The 19,722-nt window shown below is 35.5% G+C and overlaps 2 protein-coding genes across 9 annotated transcripts in view; one reads left to right on the top strand and one right to left on the bottom strand.

The window, feature by feature from the left end:
* Nucleotides 1-8,172, bottom strand: part of CNTRL (centriolin) — a 35,819-nt gene extending 27,647 nt beyond the window's left edge. For 5 of the 7 annotated variants that reach the window (XR_012654110.1, XR_012654111.1, XR_012654112.1 and 2 more), the window contains exons 1-9: nt 7,920-8,144; nt 6,065-6,320; nt 5,485-5,618; nt 4,825-4,955; nt 4,205-4,346; nt 3,186-3,372; nt 2,895-3,088; nt 999-1,118; nt 292-517 (exon numbers count right to left, since the gene is read on the bottom strand). Coding sequence is in view for 4 of the 7 variants with exons in the window: in XM_075055433.1 (XP_074911534.1) it covers nt 292-517; nt 999-1,118; nt 2,895-3,088; nt 3,186-3,372; nt 4,205-4,346; nt 4,825-4,955; nt 5,485-5,618; nt 6,065-6,287 (1,357 nt within the window). In the remaining 3 variants the exon portion in view is untranslated. Of the gene's footprint in view, nt 1-291; nt 518-998; nt 1,119-2,894; nt 3,089-3,185; nt 3,373-4,204; nt 4,347-4,824; nt 4,956-5,484; nt 5,619-6,064; nt 6,321-7,919 lie in introns of those variants that run through there. The other 2 variants (XM_075055434.1, XM_075055436.1) reach the window with 2 other exon arrangements.
* Nucleotides 8,173-8,479: 307 nt separating this feature from the next.
* C5 (complement C5) overlaps nt 8,480-19,722 on the top strand; it is a 33,547-nt gene continuing 22,304 nt past the window's right edge. The window contains exons 1-13 of one of the 2 annotated variants that reach the window (XM_075055440.1): nt 8,480-9,900; nt 10,923-11,115; nt 12,040-12,202; nt 12,788-12,858; nt 13,465-13,556; nt 15,423-15,505; nt 15,997-16,087; nt 16,412-16,517; nt 17,175-17,301; nt 17,649-17,764; nt 17,986-18,186; nt 18,807-19,010; nt 19,488-19,697. In XM_075055440.1, coding sequence (XP_074911541.1) covers nt 9,836-9,900; nt 10,923-11,115; nt 12,040-12,202; nt 12,788-12,858; nt 13,465-13,556; nt 15,423-15,505; nt 15,997-16,087; nt 16,412-16,517; nt 17,175-17,301; nt 17,649-17,764; nt 17,986-18,186; nt 18,807-19,010; nt 19,488-19,697 — 1,722 coding nt within the window. In that variant the 5' untranslated portion in view covers nt 8,480-9,835. Of the gene's footprint in view, nt 9,901-10,922; nt 11,116-12,039; nt 12,203-12,787; nt 12,859-13,464; nt 13,557-15,422; nt 15,506-15,996; nt 16,088-16,411; nt 16,518-17,174; nt 17,302-17,648; nt 17,765-17,985; nt 18,187-18,806; nt 19,011-19,487; nt 19,698-19,722 lie in introns of those variants that run through there. The other variant, XM_075055439.1, reaches the window with a different exon arrangement.

Genomic DNA, 19,722 nt, shown 5'->3' with positions numbered 1-19,722 from the left:
TTTTGAGTCTTATAAAATTATCTTAACACATCAAATATGAAACTTCCCTATCATTCTCTTTTCAACAATATTTAATCCTTTTATCCTGAGGGATCTTAAAATAATAGCAAAAAGAAATAATCGTTTTGACCCAAAATGCATCAAGTACATTGTTTAGAAATTACAGTACTTGCAGCCTTTGACACACTATTGCTATTCTCATGTCAAATGTGTGTCAAACATTTGATCAGTGGAATAAACTAAATGGATATACATATTTTAATTTTTATCAAATAAAACCTAAGATTTTACCTGAATTAATCTTTTTTTCTTTATCCTCTAGTAGTTCATCTAGAGTTTGGAGCTGCAGTTTCAGCTGGGGTTTCTTACAGAAGTCATCTTCATCTATCTGCATTTTTCCAGCCTCCATCTGCTGAGCTTTGTTAGCAATGTAGCCTTCTCTTATAAACATATTTCTTTTATACCTGGCCTTACCAATGTATGGGCTTTCACCAGGTACATTATCAAGATCAACATCCTGAAACGTATGAAGCAATATGTCTTTATCTCAGAAGTATGGTTGCAGTCAACTCATAATATACCTTTCACTCTCTTAACAAGCATATAAAAGAAAACCAATCTGAAATCAGAACAATTAGAACAGACTACACTGGACTTGTTTGGCCTTGATTACTGATCTTTACATTTCTTGTGCAGACTCCTTTCAACCAGGCATCTCTACAAGTATGACAGAGGTTAGCTCTACCAGGAGAAAAAAAAACAACTGAAAAAGGACAGAAATTCTAATACTGTCTAACTCAAGAACATTCTGGCTTTTGGAATTTCTCCAAGTGAAAGGGCCTCCAAAATTAAGCCAGAAGAAAGGATTACCATTTATTTGCTTCATAATAGGAACGAAATATTTGTTCAGTGACTCTACTTAGCTAAACCATATGCATACAGGTATGTATACCAATATTCAACATATTAAACGTCACTCATTATTTTTAAATTATTACCTCTGATGGAAAATAATTTAACGGCTCAAATTTTGCATCTATCTTATAAAACGCCAGCTCCTGCTCCAATTCATACTGCTTCTGGCAAGCTCGGGTTAGCTCCATTGTCTTCTGCTTTAACTAATAAACCAGTAAACAAAGTAAGTTGCATTCATTCAATTGTTATCATTATCACATACATTTCAATTCAGTAGAGAGCAGGGCAAAGACACTAACTTTCAAATGAAGCTCACATCAGAAGAGGTTAAGACGGTGTATTTTGGATCAAGAATATAACAAAGTGCAACTTTATTACAAGATACAATATGACGACTAAGAGCAGACAAGAACTCACAATTAATATAACACAAATGATCACATGAAAGGCCTTTTAAGTTTACATGCTAAAATAATTTGTCACTAACTTAGGATAAAAAATAATTTGGGTACAATCCTTCAGCAAAATCCTTGCCAAATAATGAATGTATTTACTGCTACTAATGAGCACTGAGAACTATTAAGACTCATTGTCTGTGAAAGAAACAAAATATCTCAATTGTCAAGTGTATAGAGACCCTGCATTTCATTTTAGCTTAACCTTGTGCTAGTTAGGTTTTGAGCTTGGGGTTTTTTTGTTGTTTTGTTTTTGGTTTTTGTTTTTAAACAAAGGTCCATCATGTGATTTCTTTTAAAATCAACTTTTCACATTGAATACCTGAGGGAGAACATGCAACAAAACTCCAATAGACAGTGGAAAGCAGGACTAATGGAAGAAAAGAAATAGAACAGATGGGAATAAAGGAAAGGCTTAAAGAAATATTTTAAAAAATGATACACGTCATGCAAAAATTAACCGTGTTTCAGAGAAAAGAAAAAAAATAATCCAGAAAACTGTATCTAAAACCACAGTGAATATAAAGTCTCACTGGAACACTTTATACAAGTGTTCCTCCTTCAGTAAACATGCAAATAAATCCTAGAAATAAAAATAACCATGCAACCCAGGAGCACAGTGGGGCTACCTTTAGTGAGGAATAAAGGCTCTGCGGAAAGGGAACTGTGACAAACCAATACATCAGCTAAAGGAAGAAAGAAGCAAGCAAAGTTTGTCATCCAAAGGGTAAGAGTGGGTTAAGTTGCAAAATATATGCTGCTACATCTCACTATACTGAAAACTACATTTTAGAAATAGGCTGCTGGTTAGTGTGTGTGTACTCACAGAAGAAACAGCTATAGAAATATTAGCTATAGAGATTCTGAAGGATAAAATTTTAGAGGACAAGTCTAACAAGTAAGATAAAAGCCATATATTAAGTTCCCATCAGGTCATTCACAACCCAGCACTCTCAAGTCAACAGGACTTGGATCTTATACCTACCAATGAAAGATACTTGTCAAGCCAAAGATTTTAGGATGATGTGAATAAAGTACCAGTAAACTAATGGACATTACCCAAAATAATGATCAAGGGGTATTACTGACATACAACTTATATGCACACTTTGTTTTTGTAAAAACATTCAATTTTTTCCCTTATGGCAGCAGCACTTTAAAGTCCGAACAACAGTGAAGATTCAGTACATCAGCCATTTAGCAGCTAGCAGATACTTAACCTTTCATCAACTGACAAAATTTTAAACAAACAAAAGAAAATTACTGGAGACAAACAAGTAAGTTACTATGAACTATAAATTACAAGAGTAATACTGATTGCTGGCTCAATATACTCACTTCTTCCACAGAAAGAATACTGAAGCACTCATCAAGGAATATTCACTCTCCAAAAGTTGAAGTGCCTAAGTTCTGTCTCTCAATTTTAAACATAAATTTCCAGCCACCTGAAGTCTCACATTGACAACTCTGTTTCTGACAACAAAACTATTCCAAATATTTACTTAGTGCAGGTGATTATCTTACCAATTCATTTTTGGTGTCCAGGTCCCTTTGTAAGTCTTCATAGCTTTGTTTCTGTTGCAAAGTCTTTTCTTTTAATGATTTGTTGACCTCATCTTGATGGCGAAGTTGCTCAAGCACTTTGGACTGGTTAAGTTTAAGGTTCTCCATCTCCTTTACCGTGTTTTCCAGCTCTCTTTCTAATTTTTCTATCTCTTCTAGAAAACAAAGTAACAGAAACATTCAAATAGAAATCTTTTCCATCCAAACTTAAATTTGGTGTCATTCACTATAGTTGTAACATATCACTATTACCTAAATTAAACCTTTCTAGAGCTTCCTGCCTGTCATGATTTGTCACTGGCTGTCCATCCAAGTTTTCCAGTGCTCGCAAGCAGAATATGGTGTACAAGCGGTAGTGAGGCAGACTTACAACTGGATTATCAGCAAGGAATAGAGAAGTCAGATCTTGTAGAGGCTTTAGTTTAGCTATATCATGGAGCTAAATCAAAGATAAATGGAACAATGATTAGACATCCTTTCAAGAACAACTAAAACCCCATTACTGAATTTCTGATTGTATAGAACATTTTATGTTAAGTCCATCTCTAAGGATCTATTTTAATGTTTATGCTAAAGCGGAATCTCTAAAAACCTACCAAAATACACAGTAAATAACTTCCTAAAATCAGCTTGTTTCTTCTATGAAAAAAATACCACTGCAAAGAGGGCAAATTTCATCAAGCTTGACCTTAGAAATTTCAAGATAACAAGGCCTATGGATATATACAACCTTCCATTCCCCCAGACTTCTAAGAAAAGGGAACTTTTATCATGAGGAGTACTCAAAGCCAGTTCACTTCTCCTCCTAAGTAGCATTACTCATTCAGGAATTGTATTAAGTGATTTCATTTCATAGACACCCTTTTGTAGCTGCAAAACATGGAAATTAACATGGACAACAGAAGTAAATCTAGTCATATCCTAAATACAAAATATAAGCAAATGGATTATTTACAGGTCTCCAAAACCATATAATTAACATATCGTAAGGGACACCACCAATAACATGCAAAAGTCTTCAAATTTTCACCAAGTTTTTCCTTACTTTCCAAAAATTTGGGCTTTCCTGAATAACATAATATAGGTTTATGCTTTGAATACCTGGCACAAAAGGAGAGTTTTTCAACTTTATTAGGCTCACAATGGCTGTATTTCACAACAGACTTTGTGGAAAGACATTCAGCAATTATTCAGAGTGAGTCAATTAATGTAAATATACCAGTTCATTAAAAGATTCTGAGGAATTATTGTTCCTAACTATAATCACTTACTGATGATATTTTATTCTGTTTCAAATTAAGGATGCGCAGGGATCTCAGTTTCTTCCCTACCCACACAGGAATATGCTCAATCTCATTCCCTGCAAGGTTCAGCTTTTGTAGATTCTGCATATGTTCTATACCTTCAATTTTACTGAAAATAAGAAGAAAAACATAACTTATCATGAACCACAGCAAATTTACAGTGTAACTGAGGCATTATGGATAAACTACACCAAAATCTGTCTCAAATAATTATCATCCAAGAGATTAGGAAAAACAGTTGTTTACTGCCACGGACTCACAATTCAAATTAAATTACACCAGTTTACTTCCAAGTACTACATTAAGACAAAAAAAAAATTCACAGCAATTGAAGAAAAACTTGCATTTCTGGCTTGGTTTCCTAGGAAACAAGTTTAACAGCAGCCATGGTACCCTAACAGCACTTCCCAGAACTATTTATCCATCTAAGAGCTGTGCTTTTTAAGATCTCACCAAAGCCTGTTAGTCTTGACATACAGCTGATGGGAAATTCACCTTAACTGTTCACACCTGTGAGAGAACTCACTTAAGGGAATAACAACTTTATTGTATCTGGGCTTACTATAACCATCAATGTTTCTGCTTACCTGATTTTGTTGCAAGACAAATTGAGTTCACGCAACTTCATCAGTTTATCCAACTTCTCAATCTTCTCTATTCGGTTGTTACTAAGATTTAGAGTCTCTAGTTTAGAGCATTTTTCCAAATTTTCTATGTACTAAAGAACAGAAAATTAATTCCTTAGGATTGCAGCTCTATTTTTTTTAAGAGAAAGCCAGATTTCTATTTTTAACAATCAAAAATTCATTAAAAAATGCGAAGTATTCTAACATTAATGACAGTTTCACTGTTGCATTCTAAAACTCTGCTTTTAAGTACAGTCTTCTAAATTGTTGGAAGAGGAAAGCTAGATTTTAAATTTACAATGGACCTGTCTCATCTACACAAAAGGGAACTTGCCATTCAAAAAAAACCAAACAACAAACCAAACCAGCATAATCCAAAAGCTAAAAAATTACACAAATGGATAGCATTCAAAACTTCATTCTAAGTGACCCAAAATTTTTTCTTTTGCACAAGTCTCCACTGACTTTTTTTTTTTTAACCAGAAGCTGCTTGTAGAACTAGGCTAACATAATTAGAATATAGCTGTTTACATCCACTTTATAAAAATAGACCTTTACTAAAAAAAAAATCAAAATGAATTTTTAACTTTGTTTAATTCCCAGTTATTTTCAGTAACTTACCTTAAATTTCTTGTCCCCATCCTTTGGGGAAGAAAGATTCAGTGAGCTTACACATGCCAAATTTTCCTGTTTTGACAGACCTTTTATAAGGAGTTCAGTAATGTACCTAACTCCTGAACTAACACCATTTTCATCTGAAATTAAACAGAGAAACTACCTTCAGTAGTGAAAGAATTTGTTATTTTTATATTAGTCTTTTATTTCACACTGAATACTGGGAAAACAGGAATAATTGAAAATTATTCCCCACCACCACCACAGGGGGTGAAAAGAAACAGCCCATCAGATGCATTTACAGGAAATGACATATTAGAGGAAGCGGGTATAGCTTTTGAAAAAGGCACAGTATGCATCTCTCTTTGCCAGTCTTCCCCCCAGCACAGAATGTAAGGGGTAAAATTCTCATTATTCTACACAGCTTTCATTAGTATCATTTCCACATTTGAGTACCAGAAGATGAAAGCAAGTTATACAGGGCTCTTTCCAACAGATCATACATCTTTAATCATACAGTTCACAGAACACTGGCTTTTTATACTTTTAGTATGTACTTTTATACCAGCAGTTATTTATACAATACCTTTATGAAACTTATACTCAAAAGCAGCTTCTACATTTTCTGCTGTAACATCAAGTTGTTGGTGCCTCCGCTCCATGCTTTTGCAAGCAGATGGAGAAGTCTGTTGGCTAAGAGGAGACGGCGATCTGGTACTTGAACTGACAGGAGACATTGGACTAGGTGTCCGAGAAGCTGACATCTGTGGTTTTCTACATAATGCTTTTCTTATGGAGCCTTTCTTCATTGCCAGAAATACAGAATATCATATGAACAGTATCTGGAAGAATAGAAATAAACACGTCTGTACATAAGTCTAAACCTTAATGGTTTGCATGCCCACAAAGATGCTACAGAAGCATGTTGTTTAAGGATATTGGGTGCTTGTTGTCTCAGTATCTATGTGCTTAACAACACAATTTATCACTTCAGATGATACAATTCAGGACACCACAGAGGTGATATTTGAAAAATTATCTCTTTAGCATAAGAAAATATTTCCAGTAATGACATTGTGCCAAAAACCACATCTAAGCCAATTTTCCAATGGGTGACAGCTTCCAGTTTTCATGGGTTAACACAAATTTGGAGGAATGGTATACCTGTTTACTTACACCATTATACAGTGCATCAGGAACTGGCTGAACGGTTTTCTATTTTGCAACTCCATCTTGGTAACTGTCCTGCAATTTATGGTTTACACAAACTCTTTCAGGTCTGGAGATGACTCTCATCTCAGACTAACATAGTTGGCAGGGGACAGAAAGAAAGGACTAGGATCCCAGTTGTTTTTACCAAAGCTAGAAATCACCCACTTTGCAGCTAGAAGAGCAAATACAAGCAAAAAAAGGCAATAGAGAAAAAAAAAATTAGTACCAGTCTAGCACTGGCATTCCTTCAGTGTTCCCCTTTCTGGAAGTTATTCCTGACTGCCTGGGAAATTCCAGAGAATATTAACAGAAACTTCCCCCAGTGACAAACGTAATTCCCTAGGGATAAGTGTAGAAACAGTCATGTACGCATTCTGTGTCAAAGCCCTTGTAGTAACCACCTTCAAGGAACAGATTTTTATTAAAACCTAGACCCAGTAAACAAAAAGCATGTTTTAAGACATTCTTTAAGATAGAAACGTATGTTTTGAAGGGAACTTTGAGCTATTTGTATCTTGAAAAGATTTGCATCACTAAAATGAATTTTTTTTCCTGAATCTTAGAAAAGAAGGAAAGAAAGAGCAAAGAAGCTGCTCTCTTCTATCCAATACTTGGAGGCACAACTCATTCAGGGCCAGGAAAATGAGACTGGAGCGGGCAGGAGAGGGAAAAAAGATGATGGTGAGCCAGTGAAAAGCTACTTTGGGACGTTTCTTCATGTTTTAAGGAGAGCAGTGAGACATTTTAATGCGGTTTCTTGCGAACAGATTGCAATGAAACCCACGACAAAACTCTCACGTTAGAAGAGGCAGGGAAGGGGGGAGCGTTGAGCTGACCTGGCCGCGGAGGTGTGCCCCGGGTGTACCCCACGCCCCGGCGGGGAGTAGACGGGCCCTCGGTGCTGCCAGCTCCCCCCCGCCCCGCCGCCCCGCCGGTTAACGGCTGCGCACCCGCCGCGGTCGCTCCGTCCGCGGGCGCCCCAGCCGAGCCACCGGCCTCTCGCCGCCCTCCCGGCACGGCCGGCCCGCACCTGAGAGGATGGCGACCACCCAGCGCGGCACGGTGCTGCCGGCTCAGCCCCGGGCTGAGCTCCCCTCCGCGGGGGCGGGCTGTGGGGCTGCGCCGCGGCCCCAGCCCGCAGTGAGGCAGCCGGGGAGCGGGGACGCTCGCTGAAGGGGAATCCCGGTTCCCGCCGAAGGCGGTTCCCCTCAGGCCTCCGCTTTGATTACCTGCGTTGACATGGTAACGCCGTTTCACCGCTCGCCGCCGGGGCAGTGGCGGCCAGGGCGGCCTCCGGGCGACCCCACGTGAAGGCACCAGCTCTCAACGCACCTCTCGCCTGCTTCCCTTCCTCCGCCGAGCGATCGTCGTCTCCACCGGCCGTCAGGCCCGAGGTGCTGCGGCTCCTTTAAGAGCCCAGCCTGAGGAGCCCAGCCGACGCCATTTTGTCTGCTTGTTGGCCGGCCACGGGTGAACGGACCCGGGGGAGGGGCCGGGCAGGCCCTCGCGAAGCCACGCCCCTCTCTGACGCGGCTTTCCCGCCGCTGATGGCCCCTCCGGCGCGTGCGCTGCCTTGTCTCCTATTCCCGCCGCCAACGGCCGATTTACCTCAGGGCCGGGCGGCGGCCGTCCCTCCTCTGCCCGGTCCTCAGCTGCGAAAGGGTAGATTCTGAGGGGATTTGTTTTAATTAAAGCCCGAGTCACTGTACCAATAACAAAGCCTTCTCTGTCGATAGGGTTTTTTTTTTTTTTTATGCTTGTTCGGGGTTTTTTTGGTGTTTGGTTTCTTTTTCGTGTGTGTTTTTTTATGTATCCAAGTGTATGTATCGCATATTGGCATATCAGTTTAAAGTTGCATGTAGGTGGGTTTTACTCCGGAATATTGTGTGTAGCATTGGAAATACATAATACATTTGATTCTGATAAACTCAATGCAGTAGGCCTAAATTACCACCATTTTCACAGGTGTTTAAATAAATCTCTCAAATGTTTCTGGGCTGTTAGTTTGGAATCTATACAACTAGATGTGAAATGTAGGGTTGAGAAATCAGTACGCTGTATCTGAAAAAAGAATGTAGGGAAGGGACATAATTAGATTTAAAAACCATTATTTCAGAATATTGTTAAACTTTAAAAGTTTTCCAACATTCTTCACTGTTTGCTCCTTTATTGTTTACATACCACCCATGTAAACTTACTGTGAATTCTCATTGTTTGGTATTTAATAATAGCTATTTGGGCTATATTTTTAATAATATTAAGCAGCTTACATTTTGTAAGATTTTATTTTATCTATTGTTGCTTCTCTTGTAGTTTATTACATTTGTTGAGAAGCCCAAGTTGACCTTGTAATTTAATTTTATATTGATCAGAAACAGTTCTGTAAATGTCTTTCCCGTAAAGGTTGACTACAGTATTTGTTTAAACCTCAGAAGTCTTGCACAACTTTAGTTTAACTTTACTTAAACTTATTTGTTGAGGTCCTATGCTTAGGTATCAGGCATGCAAAGGTTTTGTCACTAATTTTTTTTTTTTTTTTTGCAAATGCTGTTTAAAATAGTACCTGTTGTAGACGTATTGTGCCCTAATATTTTATGTTGCAGTTTTATTTGTAATGAAAGTCCTCAGTTGGCATAATCAGGAATATAAATTGCTAAAAGAAATTTGGAAGTGAAGAGTTATTTCAAAACAAAATAATGGAAACTTCTGGTCTAAACATACCAGCAGATTATGTTTGATATAATTCAAATGCTTTTTTTTTCCTTCAGAAGCAAATTTAAAATCACTCTGATTTAAATAAAAATTATTTTCTGAAGGACAAAGTGAAATTAATTTTTTGTTTGTTGGGGGAGTTCTCTTGCTGAAAATTATTTTTTTTAACGTAGCTGTCAAAGTTAGGACTGACATAGGATTGCTCTGGAAATATTGAAAAATTGAAATCCTAAATTAAAAAACTCCTAAGTTTAGGTATTCTGGCTTCCTTGAGAGGGGGCAGTAATGTTTTAGTAAAACATGATCTGCAATTAATTATTAACTGTGAGTGAAATGTGTTGGTGGTATTTCTGTTCATCTACAGCAGAAGCCAAATGCAGTTTAATCCAAAATCATTAGCATCTGTGGTTTGTTGTTTGTTATCATAGACGCTATGACTATTTTAATATATTTTTTTGTTTTGATATTTTCTGAAACAACTTTTAGCCAAGAGAAAACGTAAGTAAAGCAAATATAGAATTTACTGGAAATGTTACTTGATTGTTGTCTGCTCTTTTAGGCAAATAGATACAGAATTTAAGTAGAGCCAATACAAAAGGCACTATCCACATTGATGTGTTTTCCTGAGCAAAATTCTCACTAGTGTATGTGGGACTAATGCTAGAAAAAGGACTGATGCTTCTGGAATTACTGTATTTGCTGCCGAAGAAAGAGGTAGAGTCATCTACTTACATGCCACAAGGTAAACATACAAAAAGGTTAAGAAATAAAGCTGGTGCTCGTTAGCTTTTCTGTAGTGCCTGAAGACAGATACTTTGCTACAGGTTTGATGAAAGCTCTTAATTGTGTATTTTACAATTGTACTTAGTGGTGCTTTTTTGATTCTTACATCTGTTAACAATGGTATATAGAAAGCCACCAACCTAAATGCTTTTAGCATTTCAGAAAAAGAAGATGCACATACATCAAATGTTTTGTTCAGTGGCACTTCATATGTATTTAGCTACATTATGTGATCGGGCACTAAATCCTGGCTTGTGCTTTTGTGGAATGGTGCACACTTTGGTTTATAAAGCACTGAAGAAATTAGTGTAATCCTGCAAATATTTGTTCACATTTGCCTTTACTATAAGCTGCTCCATTCATTTAAGTAAGAACTTTACTGGTGGGAAAACTACACAAGTGTACTCTCTGGAAGATTAGTGTTTCAGGGTTTAAATTGCAAAAGGAATAATTATTTCCATATAAATAGCCTGTTTTAGTAAACATGGTTTTGTGTGTCTGCAAAATCAAATCCATAAACATTACCTAAACTGTTATTTGGTAATGTTACATTACAGTTTTTGTAAAAATTATTCTGACTGGGGCTCCACTGTTTTTAGCTTGCGTCTTAGAATAACTTGGCCTGATTATCTTGTTTGCGTTAATGGTGTGTATGTATGTGAATTACAAACGGAGGTAAGAAATCTGAAAGAAATATAGTTCCATTATCCTTTTATTGTTTTATATTCTGTATACAGATATGTCCTTACAGCACCAAAGATCTTCCGAGTTGGGGCATCCGAGAAAGTTGTAGTTCAAGCTTTTGATTATGAGAAGGAATTTGCAGTCAATGTTGCCATAAGAAGCTTTCCAGATAAGCTTGCTGTTTATTCTTCTGGCCGTATTTCTTTAACTACAGCTAACAAATTCCAAGATGCTGTAACTTTAACAGTAAGGAATTCAACTTTCAGTGTTTTTATTGTTACATTTAGTTATAAGTGTTAAAAAAGATGATGGTAAGTTTTCTGTTGTTTAAACTGGGAAGGGAAGCCTAGCACCCTGATTTCTCAGTTTGCCACATGTAGTTTATTTCATTTTAGTTTGTCTGAAATTGAAATTACATTGGATAAAATTAGTGTAAAGGAATGACACCAAAGTTAAACATATAATCATACTATTTGAGAAACATAGTCACATAAATTTAAAAAATAAAAAGAGAGATAATGGAGGAGTATTGTATGTGGACAAGATATGTCAACTGAGTGTTCAGAGTAAGTCAAAATGGTAACTAAACCGAGGTTCGGGATTTGGTCTTGTTTGTTGGTGACAAGCTCCAAAGGGGCCCAGATTTCACCATAAAGTTTTATTTAACTAATTTCCGTGAAGCAAAGATTGCAGGAAGCTAAACAGATTTTTACTGAAAGCTGTTGACCAAGAAGGTTTTACTTGGGGTGATGCCTCCCAGGAGGTGCTTCTCACCCGGTTTTCCTTTTCAGCCAAAATGCCTATTTCACCAAACTACCAAACCACAACAGTAACTTTGGTGTGCCGAAGATTCATCATGTGTCTAAATGGAAGTCTGATAATTTGTACTCTTATAGCCTCATAATTGCGCTTTGGACTTTGCTATTTTAGTTCTGGACATAAATAAAATGCAAATTTTCAAAATATCTGTTTGTAGCTTAATACTCCAGACTGTCATCTATGATGTAAGCAAGAATAAACACTTGTGGGTGTTGATGTTTTTACTTAATGATAATTAGCAGGATAGTAATTGCTATTCAGATACTCTTCTCAACAAAAAATACTGTGGGGAAAAAATACTTGAAAAATATTTTAATATTCTTTAAAAATCTTTATTTCATCTCCCCCCAGCTTCAACCAACGGATTTATCAAGAACAGACAATTCAGTCAAGTATGTGTATTTGGAAGCTGTTTCTCCACATTTTACAAGATTAAAAAAAATTCCAGTTTCCTATGAGAATGGGTTTCTTTTTATTCATACAGACAAACCAATTTATACTCCTGATCAGTCGGGTAAATAATGCTTATTTCTCTTGGCTGTTATTTGATTTTTAAAGTCTGTTGACTTTGCCAAGGAGTTAGGATTTAAATGTTCTTTAAGCTCTTGGTTATGTTGTATTGTCATCAGCTGCTATTTACTTTTTTAATCAGCAGAATAATATTTTGTATTATTTGATCATACTGTAGAAATTAATCGCGTCTCCCAATATCCTCTCAGTCCCTGCCCTCTACACCCTAAATGACTAATCTGTGACACAAAGAGTGACAGGTTTTCCTGGGAATATGTTATAAGTATTTGTGAAGAAATGATGACTGAATCATTGGTTTCCTGCAGATTGAGCTCTTTTCCTACAGAAGTGATATGCTAAGATTGTGATGATTCAATGTGAAAGAGTGGTGGTGCAGGGGTCTCTTGTTGCTAGCATGAATAAATACTGTTTGGACACCATACTGACAAAAGGTCAAGAGCATTCTATGAATACTAAAAACTTAAAAAATTAGTAGGGATAAAAAGTTGTTTCTTGAGTTTGTTGTTTGTTTGTTTTTAAAATCTCTATAATGGTATGACTTTGAGATCTATTGTAATAATTCTTACAGTGAAAGTCAGGGTTTACTCTCTGAATGAAGAACTGCAGCCAGCTCGACAAGAAACTGTCCTAACTTTTGTGGTAAGTTGTAAGTTAATTTAATATTAATAAAAACAATAAATGTAGATAGGTGGTAAATCAATATTGCAGTCAATATTTAATAAAACGGTTAGATGTTTTTGCAGGTAGCCAGACACCTTTTAGAAGATCTAAAAATAACTTTGCACAGTTGGATAGAGGCTTTCAAGTCCCAGATCTGAAGTTGTTACAGAATGGAAAAAAAAAAAATCTGAATTATCTTTAATGTCTAGGGAAACGATTTTTGAGGGAATTTTAATAATATATGGGTTTCATACTGTTGATTATTTCATTTAAGATATAAAAATAATCAGTATCTACTATACTATATTCTTTAGTCTTTAACAGTAGGCTTGTTATTACAGTAACTTTTAAGCAATTTTAAGCATTGTGTAGTAACAGCTTTTAATTGTTTGAACCACAGTAAAACGTTTTATCAGAATTTCAGCCTGAGCTGTTTCTAAAAATGTTTGTTTTTTCATGCTGTGAAATGGGCAAAACTCTTAGAAAAATGTTACAGCCAGGCTCCCACTGAAATCACAGAATGAAGATTTTCCTTTTGATAAGAATGATCTGCAACTGCTGATTCTTTCCTGTTATGATTTAAAGGATCCTGAAGGAGTAAAAGTGGATATTATAGAAGAAGAAGATTTTACTGGAATAGTTTCTTTTCCTGACTTCAAGATTCCTCCTAATCCTAAGTAGACTTATTTAATGCTTTTTGAGAATTATTAACATATTACTACTGCCTTTTCTTAAAGACTGTCAGAGTGTCTTTTGCTTGATACACTGAGTGTGCATGACTTGAAACTTGGAGATTTCTAACATCACATAGTGTATAACCATGGTACAAATAAGGAACTTACGACTAAGTATTCTCCTTTTCATTTGACTTTGAAAGTAAAATTTTTCTCCTAAAGCCCAGTGGGAAGCTTACTCTCTGTGTTTTCAAACAGATGGCATATGCTCACTGTAATGAGAGAAAGTGAGATGTAGTGAGTGAAAATACTGGTGATAAAACTGAAGTTAAAGAACAGTTAGTGGTAGGTTTGAAATGCTCAATTAAAAAGGAAAATTAATAAAAAGTAAAGCTTTCTACTGTAGAGATAGAAACAGTGTCAAAGATGTATTGATTTCAAGGAGGGGAAATATTTCATGCATATATTCATACAATGCACTAGCATTTTTCCAGTAACACCAGCATATGAAATAAATATCTCCAGTTCTCCTTTTAGTCTTGAGAGGGTGCTGAAGATTCACTGAGTTGGCAGAAGGGTGCTAGCGGGTGCTTGAAAAAATTATTTTTGACTGATTTACTTTCCATTAGGAAATTAGCAATAATTTCAGTCTGAGTAAAAGTTAATTCTGTATCCTTCTTGAAACTGAGTATCTGTTAACAGTGGACTTGTATAATCTTTATCGTAGCGCTATATGGCCGAAACATTGTAGGAACTGATTTTCTATAAATTATTATGTAAATTGCAGTTGTGCCTCAGTGCTTTAGTCAGAGAAGAGGACCTTAATAGAAGTGTGCATGAGACTTTTTGAGCATTTTCTTGGCTGATATAGGTTACAAATACATTTTTCAGTGTAGACATGTGTACCCATTCTCTGTCTATGCAAGAAGTTAACTAACATGCTTAATCCTTTTTTATAGTATCTGTATGTCAAATTATTATTCATTCCTTGATCCAACTTGAACTCTAAATGTTTCCTTATATAAGACAAAGTTATTTGGTTTTTTGTGGAATTTCTGAATTCTTTAGTACTGTGCTTTATAACCTTATAAATAGGATAAGTATATTGAGTTTGCCTGTTTTTTAGCCAAAGAATTGATAATTGGTCATACCCTCCAGCCTTATTTTTATTATTAGGGAAAAAGACTGCATTTTTCACTTACATTGAGGAAATTTAGCTATGTTACAAAACTGGCAAAGATTAAATGGATGTAGTATGTAAATTAAAGCAAACAGGATCAAGTTTCTTTGAATGGTAAGATAGGAAGATATGCACATTTAGATACACTCTGCACATAGAAGTTCTGTGGGTTTAAGTAAAGCAATACGAAATGAAACAAATGTCTTTTGAGTGCTTCTAGTGGCAAAGAAAAATCATCCAAATTATGGTAAATAAGGTGATAGATCCTAATCCTGCTCGCTGCATCAAAACAGACTTGTAGCCAGCAACAGGCATTTGTCTAACCTCAGGGGTGGTAATTGGCAAGTGCAAGAAGCTAGCAAATAATGTCTTAATGACTCTGGTTGCATTTGCAGTCTTCAAAACGTGTCTCTGCTTGTAACTATAAAACAAAAAATTCTGATGATAGTTGTAATATAAATAATGGCATATTCTTTTCTAATTTATTTCAATGCTTTAAAATAAGTTTCAAATAATTATTAAAATGTCAAAGCAGAATCTTCTCAAAGTAGGCACTGAACATGCAAAAACTTGGTGCTGGATTTTTCTCTCTAATTATTAACATGTAATATTGCTAAGTAGCAATATTAATCTTTGCCTTTGACGTTCATTTTCATCTTAAAAAATGTTTGACTGTTGACATTTCGTAGGTATGGAATTTGGAAGATTGAAGCCAAGTATAAGAAGAATTTTGTAACCTCAGCTGTTGCAAAATTTGAAGTTAAGGAATACGGTAAGGTGTGCCTATATGGTGAACCTTCTTTTTTATATGTTTTTTCAGTGAAATATATAGAGGACAGCTATACAACACAGAAGAAAATGCAGAAATGCCTGAGGTAACATTGGTCTGCTTATACACACCAATGGGGTGCAGTGTAATGCCAAGTGGCAATGTCAATTCAAGCTTATCAGTCATATTGGTATAAGACTGTGTTAATAGAACTTGCCTCTAAATAGAGTTATTCTTTGTATGCTGGGTCATCTTGACATAGTTACACTGATGCAAAATGTGGAGCCAGGGCAACTGCAGATAACTTAGGGCTTTAGAACTTGTGCTTCACTGTGGACAAGCTGACAGCTGTATTTTGGGGCTATAATATTGTAATTCAAACCACTTGAAAGTGACATGATTCCTTGATAGCTATGCAGAGGCATCTTTCTGAGTACGTGTGGCTTAATGTATATAACACATCTAAGTGGTTTTCTTCTCTACTCAATTTTCAGCAATGCCAAGCTTTTCTATCATCATAGAGCCAGAAAGTAACTTTATTAGTTCTGATAAATTTGAGAACTTCAGGATTGTTGTGAAAGCTAGGTAAGGAAATTTGGCTTTGATTCCTAAATATGTGTGTACCTCTTCTTCTTTTACCGGAAGAATGATTCTCCCTTGTCCAGAAGTTTCCTCTTTTACTTCCTCAAGAAGCCCTATCATCACAATCCTTTCTGCTCTGTAAAAGAACTAGGTGACCTTTTTAAAAATTCTTAACAAAGTGATTATTTTTCAACAGAAGTGTTTAAAGCTACACAGACATTTGTTTTCCATCTCTTGTCTAGGAAATTACTCTTCTTCAAAAACGAATGCTTTGTTGCAGCCATTAAAGTAATCTTAAAAGCGTTTATATTGTTGTTTTGTTCTTAGCTATTTTTATAATAAAGGGCTTGCAAGTGCTGATGTTTTTCTTCGTTTTGGAATAATTGAAGAAACTGGAAAAAGAATGATTCCTCGTGCAATGCATGTAACTAAGGTAAGAAGAATCAAGCCTAGTTTGTGTAGATTTCATATGCTTAGTTCAGGACTGATCCACTTCCACGGAAGTTTTCCCATTAAATTTGATGAGAATGGGTCCCAACTCCTAGTTCGCATTGACAGCTATTCAGTGTCAACTTTTCCTATATCATGCTGTCATCAGGGTCATAGAAATATGTGGTTGAAATTTCTATGAGATCATTTTTATGCTATCTATTACAGAATAAATGAAAGAAATACAGGATCGATATAGTAATACCAAATCATGATAGGAGACAAACAGATCAAAATTATATTGATGTATTATGGGCAGTCTGTTTTCCACCAATTATCCCTCCCTCATTTAGTCTGGCCTTTTTGATTTAGTCGTTGAAGAATGATAGAAGGCATTATCTTTCCTCATTTAGTGAGGAAATCTCTGTATATTCCTACCTCTTGTTGGGTCTGCATGCAGACTTTGCAATATGTGCCACTGGTTGATTAATTATCAATAATTTTAGGAAATAAAGAATTCTTCTTCATTAAAACATCTCCACCTTTGATTTCCTCTGAAAATAGACAATGAACAGAAACATGTTAGAATTTGCATATAGTGTATCTATGTGTTATTTCTAAATTATTGACTAGAAAGTAATTATTTATATTTCATTTCCAGATTGAAAATGGAATTGCTCAGATCAATTTTAACAGTAGGAAAGCAGTGAGTTTTATAGGGTTTCAAAGTCTAGAAGAATTGGATGGGTCCTATTTATATATTTTGGCATCAGTGTTGGAGTCTAGGGGTAAGTTGCTTTTTAATTGATCTTTTGTTTTTTAACTTACCTGCAAGTGTAAACAGAACTAGAAAACAAAATTATATGGATAACTTTCCTAGTATCAGACTTTCTTTAGTATTCAGAAGTCCTTCTTCCAAAAACTTAAAGGGAAGAACAACCCATCCGTCACTGTAAAAATGTTTAGGGATTAAACTTTTTTTTTTGGCTATTTGTTTTCGCAACAGTGCTAGGAGTTGACTCTCTAGATGCAAGGACGTCACTGTAACAGACAGGTTGTGCTGCCCTTTGAAGGCAAATGGAGAAAACACAGGCTCTAGCATGTGATTATTAAAAGGGGCATAATATTTTTTTAGGTGGCCTCAGTGGTGAAGCAGAATTTGCTGGAGTCAGATTTGCTGTATCTCCTTACAAGTTAAGTTTGATTGCTACTCCTCTCTTTGTGAAACCTGGACTTCCGTTCTTCATTAAGGTTAGTTAACATAAGCAGTATTGTTGCACATTATAACATAAAACCCATAATGCAGAAGCCTTATTCTTTTTTGTATATATTACTGTAGGTGTTTTAATTTGCATTGACCTATTACACTTTTTTTAAACTTTCTATTGTAGAAGAAGCCTAGCAGCTTGAAAGTTTTCTCCTTGAAAAATGTCACCATTAATGTAAGAAATATTATCTATTCTGATGCACAGGTGCAGGTGAGAGATACAGTAGATGACTTTGTTGGAAATGTCCCTGTAAAAGTCACTGCAAAATCATTTAGTGAGCAAATGGATGAGACTGAATTGATAGGAGAGGGTTCAGAATCTGGGAGAAGACAAACAAGCATGAATGATGGAACTGCTTTGTTTGTTGTTAATATCCCATCCGACAGCAAAATATTGGAGTTTCAAGTGAGTTAAATCATTCCATTAATTTATTTCTTTGAGGGTTCTATTGTGTACTTTTGTGAATGTACAACACTAATGGGAAGATTTTTACACTCAAAAGTTAAGAGTTCATAAACTTAGAGACTATTATGAATAATCAGTTATGAAATACAGGTGCTATTATGAATAATCAGTTATGAAAAACAGGTGCTATAATGAAACATTACTTCTCTATTAAAGTCTTTATTAAATTGTTCTGAAACAAAATATAATTTATCACATTTATTTCTTAATAATTATTAAACAAAAAAATCTAAATGAATTGTGTGAAAACAAATCTCTCAGAGTGCTTCCCTGATTATGTAGGGAGGCATATCATTAACCTTTTCTGCTCTATCTATGTGTGTGCTTCTACACTACCATTTTATATTTGACTTGATATTTTTAGGTCTTTTTATTAAAGAAAACATGAAGTCTTGAGTTGGCTTTTATTTTATTAATCTCTCTAAATAATATGTTACAGAATGCTTTTAATATTGTAACTTTTTTTTTTTCTTACGTATAATTCCGTACTTAAACTATTCAGAAGTCAGGACACAAGGTTTTTGTTTCCTCCGATTTCAGACATTTTATTATCTTTTCAGGTAAAAACTGCAGATCCACATCTTTTAGATGAAAACCAAGCAAGGAAAACCTATGAAGCAAAAGCTTATTCATCATTAAGTCAGAGTTATCTATATATTGACTGGGCTTCAAACCACAAAATACTGGAAGTAGGGGATTTAATAAGTATTAATGTATATCCACGTAGTCGGTATATTCATAAAATAGATCACTACAGCTATTTGGTAAGTAACAGATGTTTCCATATAAAATATTGAATTGTGATTTAATATATGGTCATAAATGAAAAACCACAACAATAAGGAATTATCCTCAGCATAGAATACATGCAGCTCAGACAGCTGCTCCTTCCATATACAATCTGTCAGTCTTACAGTAAAAAATTGTTAACAGTCTCATGTTTAAATTATATATTAAGTCTCTATTGTTTTGAATTCTTATCTGACTTAGACTGGGATTAAGAACAAGTAGTGCTAGTCTTAAGAGCTATTTCAGGAGTTGAAATGTACAGGAAGATGTGCAGAGACAGTACTTTTTAGGGGATGAGGGAGGGAGCTACCTTCCATTAAACTAGACCCACTGGTCCCAAATGCATTTTTGTGTGTGTAGGAGTATATCTAAATGCAAGTAATTATTACATGGAAGAAACATATTAAATATAAAATTTGACTTTTTTATTCTTGATTATTTTTCTATTATAGATCACATCAAAAGGGAAGATAATAAGCTTTGGAACTCAGAACAGAATTAAGGATTTGGAATATGAACACTTAACTTTTCAGATAACCCAAGAAATGGTTCCTTCAGCACGTCTTATTGTTTACTACATAGTCATGGCAGAAGAAACGGCTGAGTTAGTAGCTGATTCAGTTTGGCTGAATGTGGAACAGAAATGTGGGAATAGTCTTGATGTGAGTAGCAAAATAGGTGCTAAAA

The sequence above is a fragment of the Buteo buteo genome, chromosome 23 (assembly GCF_964188355.1).
Source record: "Buteo buteo chromosome 23, bButBut1.hap1.1, whole genome shotgun sequence".
NCBI lineage: Eukaryota > Metazoa > Chordata > Aves > Accipitriformes > Accipitridae > Buteo > Buteo buteo.
This window is presented reverse-complemented; position numbering and strand designations above follow the sequence as displayed.